This window comes from Epinephelus moara, chromosome 8 (genome assembly GCF_006386435.1).
Source record: "Epinephelus moara isolate mb chromosome 8, YSFRI_EMoa_1.0, whole genome shotgun sequence".
NCBI classification, from domain to species: domain Eukaryota; kingdom Metazoa; phylum Chordata; class Actinopteri; order Perciformes; family Serranidae; genus Epinephelus; species Epinephelus moara.
Genome location: NC_065513.1, coordinates 22,479,727 through 22,495,354, shown reverse-complemented (window position 1 = coordinate 22,495,354; position 15,628 = coordinate 22,479,727). Strand labels below are relative to the sequence as shown.

Sequence of the window (15,628 nt, the reverse complement as noted above, 5' to 3'; positions counted from 1 at the left end):
GAATGCTGCGAGTTATAGTGAAGCTGATTTGTGTACTTGTGTTTGAAATTGTCTCTATTAAGCCACGTTTAATGTGTGTTTTGAATTAACTAAACTTTACAGTACTTCACAGAAACCCAGCTGCTGACTAGTGTTTTGAAGGGTTAACTGTAGAGTGACACAGACACACCACCGCACAAGTATAAATGCTCACAACTGTGTAGGCAACGCGCATAGGGTCTGCCGCACAAGTATAAATCCCACTTATGGCAGAGAGAGCAAACCTCTCTGCCCTTCCATGCGCCTACATTGAAAGACTAAGGCAGGGAGAGCTGCAGCAAAGACCCCCCGGGATTCCCTAATCTACTACGTCTTTACCACCCTCCTGGAATAGATGACATCAAGATGGGGTCTAATCGCCAAAGACTTTTCACTTGTTCACATTTCTCACATTTACGTGCACATGTAAATAAATATTCTTTTCTCTCAGAACACGTCTCTCCTGACTGAACTAACGCTGTGCTCAATTTACCATTTTGCGATGATGATTGTTTCTCACAGTAGTTTATTCAGTCAGTAGTCCTTGTAAGTTAAATATGTTATTAGGATGAAAAAGGAGCCTCTAATGTGTCTAAAGTCTGATATCAGTGTCATTTTTATCTCCTATTTTTCTTCTTAGTATAAATGTTTGATAGTTACTAAGTAAGCAGATAACAGAGGATTTCAGAGTCACTGTGTTTGTCTGATACACTCGCTGAGCTGAAACCTGTTTTATCTGCTCCACAGAGCTTACACTGAGGTCCTGACTCAATGCCGTCTTTCCAAAGTGAGCAACAGCTGTTGCCAGGCAACTGACAGCCATTTGTAAATAAACACCAGGGGCCTCTTCCCTGAGAGGCTAACCAAAGAAAACTGACCATACTTCACTACATACTGTAGTTTATTATGTTTATCTTAAAAAAATCAATGTAACACATAATGCAGGAGCAACTGCTGACAGACATGAGCTCAAACACACTTTCTGCCGTGCTAGAGAAGCTGATTCACCGACTGTGTCTGCATGACTTTCCTTGTGGATATGGCACCTGGGTGAGGTTTTTTTTTTCATTGGTTGCAGTGTTTTCTAGATTATCTTAAAAGGATCATTATGTCTTTTCAGTGGTGTAAAGCACTCTCTGTGCACAGTAGAAGCTTTTTGTATAATATACTAATTAACAGATTGATTATGTTCTCAGAGAAAGACCAAAGGCAGCACAGAGGGAGCAGAGACAGAAGAGACAGACGCCCTCCTGGATCTACTGAGCTGCCCTCACTCTCCCTGGCGGCAGGATGGATCATGGAGCCCTCAAACTGCGGCCCTGAGACAGCTGGCTGTGCTCACACCTGAACGCCTGCACACGGACTTCATTTACAGTTACTTTACGACACTTCACATCTTGGACAAGGGTGTAAGTGTACAGAGTTTTTTATGCCCTACATCCAAATGTTGTAATTAAAATTTGATTCACTGTTCTTGTACAGTGTTATTCCTCAGAACTGTCTCATCTCCACACCCTGATTTGATATAATGGCCCCAGAAATATTATGGCATGCAAGAGTTTTCTCTCTACTCAGCAATAGTTTCCAGTTCATAATGGTCCTTGCTAAGCTTCTCAGACTAGAGCTGGGCATCAGTGCAGCAACAGACTAGCTTTGCACTCTTATCTGTAGGTGCATTACCAGACCTACAATATCTGCTCCTCTCAGTGACTGAAATAACCACAGATAAACTGTAGAAACAGTGTGAACATTGAAAGTGAAGATGTAAAACAACATAATGCTAGTAATGTTAGAGAATCATGCATAAAGAGAGGGTGGTGTCCATGAACCCTTTCATCTACAACCGCACCTACCTCTATTTGGGTTTTTATAAACAAGGTCTGTTTTAATGGTTGTCTTTCAGACACTGTGGCACCTTGTTTACACTTAAAGTGACTCAGTATATTTTTATTGTGAATTAGAAAATGGTCAGTGGACCACCTAATCTTCAAATTTGGCACAAACGTCCACCAGGACTTAAGGATGAACCGATTAGAATTTAGTGGTCAAAGGTCTAAAAGTCAAGGTCACTGTGACTTTATGTACATCTCATTCTCGTGAATGCAATATCTCAAGAACGTCTTGAGGGATTTCTTTTACTCAAATTTGGCACAAACGTCTCCTTGGACTCAAGAATGAACTGATTAGAATTTAGTGGCCTCAGGTCAAAGGTCAAGGTCACTGTGACCTCATGAAACATGTTTTTGGCCATAACTCAAGAATTCATACACCAATTATGACAAAATTTCACAGAAATGTCTGATAGGACAAAATGATGATGTCATGACATTTTATATCCAAAAGGTCAAAGGTCAGCTTCACTGTGACATCATAATGTTCTGCAAAAACACTTTTCTGCCCACTATTCATCATCATATCTCAGAAACAGAAGAGGAGACATTTGTTCAGATACTGAATTGGTGACACTAATCTTGGGTGTCCACCTTGAAGCTGTGCTGATTGTATAGATCTTCTGTGCAGCCTGGTTTAAGACGTGTGTGAAGCATCCATGTTTCAGAAATTGTAGCGGCATATATCTGTGAGGCGGTTATTCTAGTTATAGTCTTATTTTGCTATGTTCGGGACATTTGGGGTTGGTTTTCACTTTCGCTGGCAATTGTGTTTACAAACAGTAACTGACAGTCCCTGCATAGTGTACCTTTAAAGTTTGTCATTGCACCTCTTAAATCCCATAATGGACATAAAATAAATAAAGCATCCCAAAAATAAAGCGCGCTGTCAATTCGTCTCTGGGAACTCTGTTGGCTGAGGGGCTCCGAGTAACCACTTAAGTCTGTAATGCCATGTTACAACTCTGCAATGGACCTTGTTTAAAACACAAAGAACCAAGTCAATCAGTATTGATGCTTTTATTTATTGAAATCGTACTTGATGTTTTGTCTGTGTTGTGTTCAGGTCTCAGTCGTTGACGACGGCCTGTTAAAGTTCTCAAAGCTGGAGGAACTGGTGCTGAGTGCCAACAAAATCTCAGAAATTCCTGCAGAAAACCTTCCCAGCACTTTGAAGGTGAGTTTGCTCCACAAATCTAATTTGTCATTAAAGGGTGATTCACAATCAAATCACAAGGAGTAGATGATTCTAGCTTTTTCTTTACCATCACATCAAAGGTAAAACACATGCTGTAATATCTTTGGTCTGGGGAAAGTCCAGTGAGACAACCTAACTGATAGTGTTGATACATGATCACATATTCTTGAAAACTGGGACAAGACCTTATTTTTGGGGGGTTTTGGTTTTTACTCTTCATTTAAGAATAGTGTACATGATGGATGTCAGAGGTAAGATCTGACGGAGCTGACAAAAAGTTCTATATGTATTAATTTCACAGCAGTGATGGCGAGCAACCATTTTTATTTTTCAAAGTTGCTAAGATCTCTTAATGCCAATCAAAATACTCATTTTTAAAACATAATTTTTATTTAGTTTTTATTTGGAGGGGCTACAGAGTCGACATGTTATGGTTGAGACACACCCAGTAGCAATATCATTTAATGATATTTATCATAAAATAGGAAGCTTACTAGCTCCTGAGCAGCATTCCCACCTTTTTGAAACCAGTAGTCCTCTATAAATTCTTTCAAAATTAATATTTCACCACAGAAACGGAATTAATGTGTTGATAAGTTATACATTTATGTTTTTGTTGTTAGGACATGTTTTGTTACCAGTTCTTAAGAATGGGTGACGTAACTCACAGTGTAGCTGGTGCTGTTATGTAGTGCTGATGAACTGTCTGATTGTAAATATGTTTCTGTCAAAGATTTTGGAGCTACGTGACAACTGGCTGTCTGCTCTGAACAGTCTCACCAGCTGCCCACCCCCTCGCCTGCAGTACCTCGGCCTCAGCTCAAACAGTCTGGGATCCCATGACGTAGTCTGTCATCTCACAGGAACACACTGGTTAGCTCACACACACACACACACACACACACACACACAGAGGAAGTTGTGGGTTTTTAGAGAGGTACAAACCAAAAGCAGGTCAAACAAGAGGTGGTAAATGTGTACTTTTTTATTGTTTGTAAGGTGAGACAGTGACATCACATCACGTCATGATGCTTCATTGTTGGTTTTTCTACCTGTGACAGATTTCATACACACACACACACACACACACACACACACACAGATATGATGGCAGTGTGTCTGTTTTGACACCTGCTGATGCAACACTGGTAGTTTACTACCAAAGCATCGTGCTGGCGATGACACAGTGAGTGGTGGCAGCAGCTGACACTGTTAGGTAGAAAATCATTTGATCCCACTTTAAAGAATCACGTCTACTAAATGTGGTTTCCGTGGCAGCTATGAGTTCACACTTTTACCCACTGTGTCATTTTGTCAACAGATATCAAAGTTAAGGGGAACATTAAAGCTGGGACGCACCTTTGGGCTTCAGAGGGAGATCAAAAGCGGCTTTTAGTGAAGACAGAATTACTCTTGTTTCCTGATGATTAGATCAGTTAAGTCAGAGGGGAAAAAGTTTCTGAAGTTTTGCTTCTTTATCATCAATTAAACAGAACTGTAAATATCTGAAAAACACATGATGTTCAGTTTAATCATTACGAGGAGTACTATGCATCCTGTGGAAACAGTTGTAACTTTGTTGCATTTTTTGTTAATGGTGATGTTATCAGGGTTATCTTGGCTCGGGCTTGAGACTTTTGTTTGTTTGTTTGTTTGGTTGGTTGGTTGGTTGGTTTCTTTTGAGTCTTTGAACAGAAAATCCCTCACACTCAGTTTCACAATTTACTAGTAACATTAACATTTCGGTCCCCCTGGACTTTTGTCAAGGCTGAGTAAGAGCAGTGTGCAGGATATTCTGTTCAAAGACTCAAGTAATATTTCCCAACGCACCTCCATCTGAGACAGTTGGATGTGCGAATAGGCTACGTATATATACTTTATAATAATACTTTATTTTATTTTATTTTATTTTGCCATCAGAATTGTGTCTTGGTGGAGTGGAGAGGACCTTTAGACAACAGTTCTCAGATTATTCATTCATTCATTCATCTACTAACCGCTTCATCCTCTTGAGGGTCGCGGGGGGGCTGGAGCCTATCCCAGCTGACATCGGGCGAGAGGCAGGGTACACCCTGGACAGGTTGCCAGACTATCGTAGGGCTGACACATAGAGACAAACAACCATTTACACTCACATTCACACCTATGGACAATTTAGAGTTATCAATTAACCTGCATGTCTTTGGACTGTGGGAGGAAGCCGGAGTGCCCGGAGAGAACCCACGCTGACATGGGGAGGACATGCAAACTCCGCACAGAAGGGCTCTCAAGCCCGGGATCGAACCGGCAACCCTCTTGCTGTGAGGCGAGAGTGCTAACCACCACACCACCGTGCCGCCCAGTTCTTAGATTATCATATATAGAAACTCTGGGAAATACAGCTTTTCTTTTAAAAGTGAATACCAAAAATTACAAAAAGATACAACAAGTTAAATTAATGAAGCATGGGAAACCATTCAAATTTGATAAACATTTACATAATTTTTTGGGGCGGCGCATCTGCTGTGACTCATGAGCTCAGTATATCTATACATCTGTTAACAGATGTCTGGCCTGAACACACACAGTGGATGTGTTGCAGGGGGATTTTTCAGCATGCAAACAGAGACTTTAAAAATCTAACAGAAATCTAACTGTGCTACTATCTGGAGTTGTGGCATTTGAAATGAGTGGGCATTTAGGACGCAGGAGGTGAAATGTGGGAGCTTTTGAAACTTGAGCCATAGAGGAACGGATATAAGGATATTTCTGTGTATGTTGCTTTGCCTCTTTAAATTTATTTCTTGCAAGACCCTTAACGCCATAGATTTGTAATAGTAAACCACTCGAGTGCCTTTTTGAAATAATTCCTTTCCATCTGCACGATAGATATTTTTAGCAGCTTTATATGTTTAATTTTTATTATGCTATCTGTGTTAAGCCTGATCTAAGTTAGGACGATCGACACTTTTGAAAAGTGTTGCTTGACAAAAATTAAAGAGAACTCATGCTCATGCTTCGGCGAGTCGTTTTCATGGTAACCAGAGACCCCTGCACTTTTTATTAGTTTATTTCTGTCATGTTTAGTGAAGAATGATCTGCACAGACAGTTGTTGATTGATCAGATTTCCCTCACTCACTACGGTAAATAAAATAAATTAATCAATACATACAAACACTGTTGATTTCCTCCCGTGGAGCTAACATAAAAAATTATATTGGTTCAGAAAATGTCTGTTGTCAGTCAGCCTGGTGAAGGCAGTTTGGCTGGCCGCTGTCCTCTCAGCTCTGCAGATGCTGCAGCTGACACACTCTGCTTCTGTGGACAGAGACACTGGGTGCAGGTCAGAGTCGTTATGGATTTAAAACTACTATCTCCATGGTGATAATAGTGACACTGCCAGTCACACTGTGCAACAAAACCTGATGTTGCCTGTGGCACAACAAAATTCTCCTGGCGCGCAACTCCTGGCGCGCAAAAGGGTCACATGACATTTTTTTATGTCGAAATTCGTCATATCTGTCGAGCAACACACCCAAATATAAGATGTGTGTAGGATTTAGAGGGATATATTGGCAGAAATTGATTATAGTAAGTCAGTTTTATTAAACATATAATCACCTGAAAATAAGACTTGCTGTGTTTTTTTTACCTTAGAATGAGCCGTTTGTATTTACAAAGGGAGCCAGTTCTTGTCTAAGCAGATAGTCATGTTGCACTGCCATGTTTTTACAGTAGCCCTGAATGGACAAACCAAACACTGGCTCTAAATCGGGCCATATGTGTTTTCACGTGGGCCACCGTAGATAGCAGCCCATCTGCAATGAGCAATGTTGGAAAAACAATGATTTTTTTTATTTATGTGAAACTGCTTTATTCAGTGTTTTTACCGGTTTAAATCTCCTGGTCCGTTTATTTTGGAGAGGAAGAAACCTCTGCAGATGATTCAGCTCCCCGTAAAAACCTCCTGACCAATGAACACTGAAGGAATTCTAACCAGGAGAAGTTTCATCAGGTTCCAATATGCAATCCTCACCACTATGTGCCATTAATCCTCCTAAATCTCACACACTGGACATTTAAAAGGTTTATTTGTGAATAAACAGGAGACATAAGTTCATCCTCTTCCTCATTTTCTTTTTTTCTAAAACCTGTTAGTCTTGCCATACAGCACACCACCATTCTGAAAAAACTGTCTCTGACCTCAGGCCACAGCTGGTGTGTCTGGACCTGAGTGACTGTGAGTTTCAGAACCAGCAGGCCCTACTGGATGCTTTGAACACGCTCCCCTGCCTCAGGACGCTGGTTCTAGAGGGAAACCCCTTCACTCTCGCTCCCTTCTACCCAGGCCTCACTGTAGACAGTCTTCCACGGCTCTCATACCTAGACGCCTCACGGATCTCCCCTGAGGAAAGATGTAGTTTTAGCAGCCTCTCCAAGATGACTGGTGAGTCTGTGGACTTTGCTATCAGTGAGTAAGCCTGAGTGGGCTATCGTTTCTTTTCTAAGTAAGCAGCTCTGTCATTTTATCCATACCTACAGATCTGATAGAGGACCGGGCATCAGCCACAGTGAGTGTGGGCAGAGTGAGGGGAATCCCAGACCCATTGATGAGTTTGGACGAAAACACTCCTGATTTCCCTGTTATCACCTACGGCTACTTTATCACATACGAGTTCCTTAGTCATCAAACTGTTGACCTGGTGACGTATACTTCCTACACTGCTCAGTCTCTTTACGTGTCTGTGAGTTTAATGCTGTCCAGAGTGTCACATATAAAAAACTGAACTCAAATCAAGTGTTTTGTTTTTGTTTTTTACATTGTAGTCTGACATGTAATTACACATGACAGTAATAATCCATATGTTATATTAGTTTCACATGTAAGAACTTAAATATAACTCAAGTATGTCTTAAACCAATACTCACCTGCCCAGCTGTATTCAAGATAAAAAATGATGTATCAATAAATAAAAAAAACCCCATATAATTAAATATAAATAAATATAAATAATATAAATAAATAAATACAGGAATGAACAAATTAATAGAAAGACAGAAAGACAGAAAGAAAAAGTAGTTTATGTATGCATTATCTAGTTATTTTCAAATTCATTTCAACATTTACTTATTCTTTTATTCATTTCCATTTCTGTAATTATTAATGCATTTAATTTATTTATTCCTGTATTTATTTCAACATTTCTTATTAATTTCCACATTTATATAGGCCTATATATATATATATATATATATATATATATATATATATATTTATATATATATTTATATATTCATTTAATCCTCTATTTATTCATATATGTTTCCCATATTCATTTATTTATTCCTTCATGTATTTAGATATTTATTTGTTTATTCCTATATTTATTTAAAAAATTGTGATTTATTTCCATTTTTTTTTCTGTATTCATTTATGGATTTATTTATTCATCCCTGTATTTATTTATACATTTATTCATTCATTTTCCATGTTTATTTATATATTTATTTATTTCAATAATTATTCATTAATTCCTATATTTATTTAGATAATTATTTATTTCCATATTTATTTATTTATTCCTGTATTTATTTTTACATTTACTTATTAGTTTTCACATTTATTTATTTATTTATTTATTTATTTATTTTCCATATTAATTTAATTATCTCTGTATTTATCCATACATTTTTTCACCATATATATATATATATATATATATATATATATTACTGCATGTATTTATACATTTACTTATTGATACTTAAGATATTTTTATCAATACACATATGCACTTTGAATCCATATTAGATTTTTGTGTTGTTTCAGCTTATCTTTCAACAGTGACTACCTTTCATCAGCTTTTTCTTCCTTTTTGCAGTGCTGCTCACAGAAGTTCAGTAAGTCTAAATGTGACGCAGCACATGTGACGGAGGATGTCTTCAGTGATGCTGACCTACAATCAAACAAAAACTGTGAAAAAGAATCTTCCAAACCAGACGCACAGGACTTGGTGGTGTATACTGAGAAAACCTGCTATGACACTGCACATGGTAACAACATTTATTTAACCTACACTGGTGTCACGCCCACACAAAAATGGATTAAAGCACAAACACTGTTAGAGCTGACACATTTGTTTTAACACGGTGATTATCACTGCATGACATTTAGTTTAGGATTAGAGGAGTCTGGAAATAATTGTCAGTATGATTGTAAGGTTGGTCGAGCGGTGAAGGCAAAAGGAAGAGGACTTTAAACTGTTCAACAGTCCAATTTTTTTAATTTCCCTTTTCTTTTCCAGCAGTGGGTTAGGTGCAGCAATATGTACAGTGCAGATCAGCTGGCCAAAACTGAAGAAAAACTAAAACAAAAATCAACTCTGCACCGGGCTATGCCCCCTTTAAGTTTGGGCCCCTGGCAGTAACAGCCGCTGTGGCCGGCTTGCTAGACAGATCTCAGAGACTCGAGAGAAGTAGTATCACTTTTAGTTCAGTCCCCTGTCAGAAAGGCTTTTCTGTTTGACTTCCCATGATTTTAGAGTTACATCATTAAAGGGTTTGTAGTGCTTGAAGTACTTGAATTTCAACACTCAGAAATTTAAGTCCTTGAATACTTTGAAATTCAGACATTTTTTGACTTGGTCCTTGAAAAAGTACTTAAATATAATTGAGAGAAGAACAGATGATGGCCATGCTTGCTGTCATTTTCTAATGGCCACATGGCCACTTGGGTATGGCTAAGAAAATATCATGTTCTGGCTTAAAATACCCGCTTTTGGTGGCACAAAACGAAAAGCAGGAACGGGCCTGTGAAAAACCTTCAGTTTTAGCAGCTCAAGCGTCACTGTGAAATGCCCTGATGTGTCGCTAAATACACCCAGGTTCAGTACCACAAACACTGGTGGAAACGCCATAGAGGGTCGCCAAAACCAACCAATGCTGTTAGTTTCCAACAGTGGTCTTCAGCTTGGCAGACGTCTTGCCTGGTGACATGTCAACCACGATCCCCTCCACCTCCCAATAACAAAGTCAAAGTCAGCTTATATATTACATGTCACTTTAAAAATGTTGATATTATACATATGAAAGATGCAAATGTAGTTCAGTAAAAATCAGACATGGCACACAGAACAAGCAATGTAAATGTTTTTTTAATAAGAATTTGGCCAAAGAATATTCAACAAATAACAGTAACCATAATATAAGTGACCACAGGGCTAAACATCATTCATGTGCAAAGGTGAAAGGTTTTAGCACAGGACAGCACTCATGCTGCCACAGTTAACAACAAAATACATACAAAATGTGACAACAACTTAATGTAGCCTTAAATCTGCAAGCACACACACCAGACATCCCCACAGGCTACATACATACAGACAAAGAGGTCACAGGGTACACGCTCAACACGTGCATGTAGCAGGGATCGGATTGGGAACAGAATTGCTGGTTATTCACTTTTACACATTTCATTATTTAAAGGTAAAAAACACTATTGGTGCCGAGGGAGCGTAACTGGGGCTACACCGAGCTGTGCCCGTGTGTGCCAAACATATTGTCTGTTTTTACTATTTCTGTTTCCACAGTGTCAAGACACAGAACATCAAAACTGACATGGGCAGAGTGCATGGACTTCAGTGACACACAAACGTACATTGTTAGTGATCTGGGAGGCTTAAAGAGATTTTTCAATCAAGGTCTTTATCTTACGCTAGAGGAGGAAAAGGTAAAGAAAATAAAGTTTGAGTGGGTAAACATTTAGATGTAAAATGTGTTAGGACTCATATTCTGACATTTGGCATTTTAGGTCCTGTCATGGCCTGCAGCCTCTGAAGACGTCCCGGTGGCCAAACCCAGCCGAAATGTTAAAGAGAGGAAAGGTGGGAAAGAAAAAGAGGTGAGCTTATCATTTAGTTCCCACTGAATCACAAACTGTTGACACCCATGGCATTAGTCAGCTTCAGAAAAAATAAGAACTAATGAACAGAGTTTTCGGGAAACCCTGGATTATTTATTCCAACAATGGGACTGATAAGGGAGCACACAGACAGGAAAAGTGTGCCCGTTACTATGGCAACCGGTGTCAGCAAACCATAGACTGTGGAAATGCTGCATGTAGCTACCTTGACGTCACCCTTTGGTTTGGGGACTCCTGTTTTGAAGGCTCAAGTTTGGCATTTCAACCATCTTGGTTTTTTGAAGCCATAAGGGACCATATTTGGGTGAGAGGAGGAGGAGGAGGAGGAGGAGGAGGAGGAGCAAGGGGCAGACCTAAGTTATCCTGAATTATGCATAACTTTAAATCTTCATCAAATGTAAACAGGTGAGTTATATAAAAATTCACCCCTGTACAGTTATCATGAATATAGAAATTAGCTGTAAGAGACCAAAACTGTTTTTTGTACCAGGCTGTAAACATGTTTATTTCTGCTGTAAAGTTGGGCATTTCAACATGGGGGTCTATGGGGATTGACTGGCTTCTGGAGTCAGCCTCAAGCGGGATGCTTCAAAAGGTCAAAGACTCCCCCCATTTACCAATCCACACCGACATCTTCAACCCACCACCTGCTCATCTCCGATCTAGACTTCCAATTTGGAAGGACCCCCCACCCACTGACTTTGATGCCCTGTCTGCCTGGATGACTGAATGGGAATCCAAAGACATCCCAAACAAATATCTAGTGTCAGACGCGACTCAACCAGTCTCTGGCACCAACCTCCCAAGGAGACAGTGGTCCACCTTGAACAGATTTAGGACTGGTCAAGGTCCCTGCTTGGCCAGCCTTCACAGATAGGGGAGCAGCTTGAGCCCAATGCGTGCATGTGGAGAGGAGCAAAGCATGGAGCATATTATTGAAGCCTGCCCTCTCCAAAGACTAAAAGGAGGTCTAGTCTCCTTCCCCAATATAGACCAAGAGGCTAGTGCTTGGCTTAAGAAATTTACATTTGCTAAATAAATAAAAGGGTCTCATGTACCCACACAGATCTCAGTTTCTCTGTGCCCCAAACTAACCCTTTAAAACACCAAAGTCACACGATAACACAAACTAACAGATCGAGGCAGCGGTTGACCAGCAGATCCAGTGTTCAGTGAAGTAATATTACTGTTTTTGTTAATGGAGTTTAGCTTCGAAGGGAGCATAGATATTTTTTTTAGTTTAGTTCTGAAAGGGCTTTCTGTTTGGGAAGTCCTGAGCTTAGAGTAAACCACAGTTTTGTGAGAGTTTGTAAACAGATGTTTTGATATAGTTATTCTGTTGCTGAACACTTATGACTTCAATTCATTAATAATTTTCACTGTTTTTGGATTCTTCTGTCACCGGAGACATGCGAGAAATACAGGGTGGGTAACTGATATTCACATGGTCATTTAGGGAGTGAAATATTCCTTTAAGACAGGCTTGATGAGCAGTCCACGGGTAAGTCCACCAGAGCTTGTTACATCAGCTCTAAATATAAAAAGTTTGTTTTGGCAGATATAATTCGTCTGCATCTCAACATTATTAGTTCACATCTGTGGTTACTTCCCCAGTCTCCAATCAAATCAGGTTCCACCAAAGACAAGGACAAAAAGAAGAAATCTGTACCAGATCTGGTCCAGGACGCCCCCATCAGAAGAACCCTTGGCTCCGTCCACGTCCCCCTGCAGGGCTTGGTAAAAAGAGGTCATAAGGTCGATGTTCTCTGTGACCTTGGCACCCTGCACACTGAGTCTGAGCTGGAAGCTACGCAATCACTTGAAAAGGCAAGTTTATATGCTAAACATGTGTTGACACAGCCAGGGCGTCGCTGAGACAGTACGACCGCTATCTGGTTCATTTCACTGGAATTATTAGCAAACAACTTGGGGGTCACAATCCAAACCCAGAAACACTGAGGCAGGTTTTATGATGTCTAAAGGAAACAAGCAACACATGGAGTAGCCAACAGGATTATAAACTGTCACACTTACATGGGAACTTATTTCACGTGATATATATATATATATGTGTTCGCTCATTTTTAGGATCTGGGAAAGAAAATCAAAGAGGACAAGAAGAAGGAGGACAAGGAATCAAAGCGGAGAGGAGGCAGTGGTACCAAACAGAAGAATACAGCAGCTTTTAAAGGTTAATCATCTGAATCACTTTTCCAACTGTAAAACTGAGATTATTGGTATTAAAATGTTTTTAAAGGCCGGCCAGTAGAGCATATGTGGTTTATATCTCATATATATCTCATTTATGCCACATTATCGAAGAAAGCGTATTTGGTGTCCAATGTTCAGTCTGCTTAAAATCATGAACCCTGTTTGATGTCTTCCTGTGTAGGCAGAGGAAAGGGAAACAAGGAATCTGAGACAGATGTCCACACAGACAACTCTGTGTCCATCCAACTGGAGCCATTGACTGTGGAGTTGAGTGTGGAGCTGGAGAAATGGCAGTCTGCAGCTGAAGCGAATCAACTTACACTACCACATAAAAGCAAACAGCCTGATTTGTCTTAAAGTAAGATTATAAGCTTGATCAATTAGATCTACTATACGTTATGGAGCCGTATCCAAACTAGTCCTGCTAGCTTAGATTAATCTCTTATGTTCCTCCCTGTATTCCCTCATTACTGCTGATGTATTGCTGGTACCCCACTTCACATCCCACAGGACTCAAAAGATCTGAAGCTAACACCCTGGTACCAGATACTATACCGGTCCAAGGAGCACCCAACGTGGATCAAGGTTACCTCTAGTGTACCAGCACGTCCCTCGAATGTCCGATCAGATTGGGATCTGGGGTATTTGGAGGCAAAGTCGACACCTTGAGCTCTTTGTGTCATTCCTCGGGTCATTCCTGAGCAGCTTTTATGGTGAGGCACAATCAGTAGTCCTGCTAGGGGGGCACTGCCATCGACAAGTGCTATTGCCATGAGTTTTTTTTTTTTTTTTTTTTGTCTGCAATTGTGTTCGGGTGGGTGGAGTGCGTCAAGTAGCATCCACATTACCCAAGGTTTCCCAACAGAACATTGCACTGTAACAAGATGGTCAATTTTATTCACTTCACCCACCACTGGTTTTAATGTTTTGGCTTATCGGTGTAGGATCTGACACAGAGAAATGTACACAGGGGACTTAACCCAAGTCAAGATGGTGCAATTACAAAGAAAGCACTGCTACAAGCTGATCAGACATGAAGGTCTGTGTATGAACCTGTATTTTGGTAACCAACCTTTTTCCCTTAAGGGACCCCTTCTCTATCATTGAAAACACTGAGGACTGACTGACATATTTTATGGATGCCAGGCAGGGGAAAAATGGTGCTGTGTTTTCTCCCTCCTCTGTCTTCTCTTCAGGTGCTAACAACCTGATTACTTCCACCTTGTGCAGTTCTGTCAGAGTGCTGATTGGTTACCTCATGCTTTCAGCCTGCCTGTCATCAAGAAAAGGAGCTCGTCTGAGGAGTTTCCGCCTGTCCTTTTGATCATCTTTTATCCTCTTTTGCTGCTCAGATTTTGATAAAGTTGTTAGAAATTGAAGGTGTGGCAGGAGGTTGAGGACTGCAGGTGAGTGGAGTACCCTATACATTTCCCTCACGTAGTTATTTTGTGTTTAGACACACTAAGTTTATTGGTTGTTGCCACCCATGTATTTGTTTGGTGAAGCTCTTTTTTTTTTAGATTTTGTTTTAGGTTTTTGGTTTGTGTTTTGCTTTAGATGTAGAGGTTAGTTGAGGTCTGGTTTTGTTATATTGCTTTTATTTATTTGAGCCTTCCCTCACATTTGGAGAACCTTGCGTTACACTTGTAAGTAAATCACTTTTCATTGTGTAACTGCCACTCTGACTCGTTTAATTATTTGATTGTCCTGTTGTTGTTGTCTTGTATCTTCCATTTTCAAAAGGGGGCATAACATGGACATTTCATATGCTATTCAATGCATAACAATAACCTTGCAGAATAACTGATTAACTGTATGATAAAAGGTCCAGTGTGCAGGATTTAGTGGCATCTAGCCGTGAGGTTGCAGATTGCAACCAACTAAAACTTCTCCCATGTGCCAAGCATGTAGAAGAACTATGGTGGTCGACACGAAAACAAAATGTAATACATAAAATATTTACATTTCTTTATAAGAGAAATTAAAGTTTTTAATTGGGCTAGAGCCCAAAACTGCTGCCCGCTGGTCAGGCCTGGGTCAGGCTTGGACATAAACTGTGCTGGTTCAGGTAGGGTTGATCTAGAGCCGGTGTTTGTTTGGTTGGTTTGTTTGTTCTAAGCTACTGCAGAAACAACATGGTGGACTCCGTGGAAGAGGACTCACACCGTATATAGAGCTCACTCTATGATAATGAAAGCATGATGATTCTTATTTTCAGGTGATTATACACTAATGAAAACAGAGTTATGACTATATTTTATTTCTATCAATATATATCCCCAGAAATCCTACACACTGGACCTTTAACCCAGCTCAAGACGTTAAGGAGAGGTCTGCTACAAGCTGAGCAGACATGAAAATCTTCTCGGACACATTCATCTTTCCAGACACAAAGATTGAGCTTAGTGCTT

General features: G+C 40.0%; 1 protein-coding gene across 1 annotated transcript; it reads left to right on the top strand.

Annotated features, from left to right (window-relative positions):
• Nucleotides 1-877: 877 nt before the first annotated feature.
• LOC126393817 (leucine-rich repeat-containing protein 43-like) lies at nucleotides 878-15,521 on the top strand. Its single transcript, XM_050050186.1, has 12 exons — nucleotides 878-1,068; nucleotides 1,215-1,427; nucleotides 2,974-3,084; nucleotides 3,839-3,978; nucleotides 7,294-7,532; nucleotides 7,628-7,788; nucleotides 8,980-9,139; nucleotides 10,675-10,814; nucleotides 10,896-10,985; nucleotides 12,621-12,833; nucleotides 13,095-13,197; nucleotides 13,399-15,521. Exons 1-12 carry the CDS (start codon nucleotides 958-960, stop codon nucleotides 13,572-13,574), a joined length of 1,857 nt encoding a protein of 618 aa, XP_049906143.1. The 5' UTR covers nucleotides 878-957; the 3' UTR covers nucleotides 13,575-15,521.
• Nucleotides 15,522-15,628: the final 107 nt, after the last annotated feature.

Excerpts from the sequence above, each read along its gene's own strand:
- LOC126393817 (XM_050050186.1), top strand. The coding sequence starts at position 958 with ATGCAGGAGCAACTGCTGACAGACATGAGCTCAAACACACTTTCTGCC. Across the intron at positions 1,069-1,214 it reads CTTGTGGATATGGCACCTGG|AGAAAGACCAAAGGCAGCAC; the intron begins GTGAGGTTTTTT and ends TTATGTTCTCAG. Across the intron at positions 7,789-8,979 it reads GTCATCAAACTGTTGACCTG|AAGTTCAGTAAGTCTAAATG; the intron begins GTGACGTATACT and ends TGCTGCTCACAG.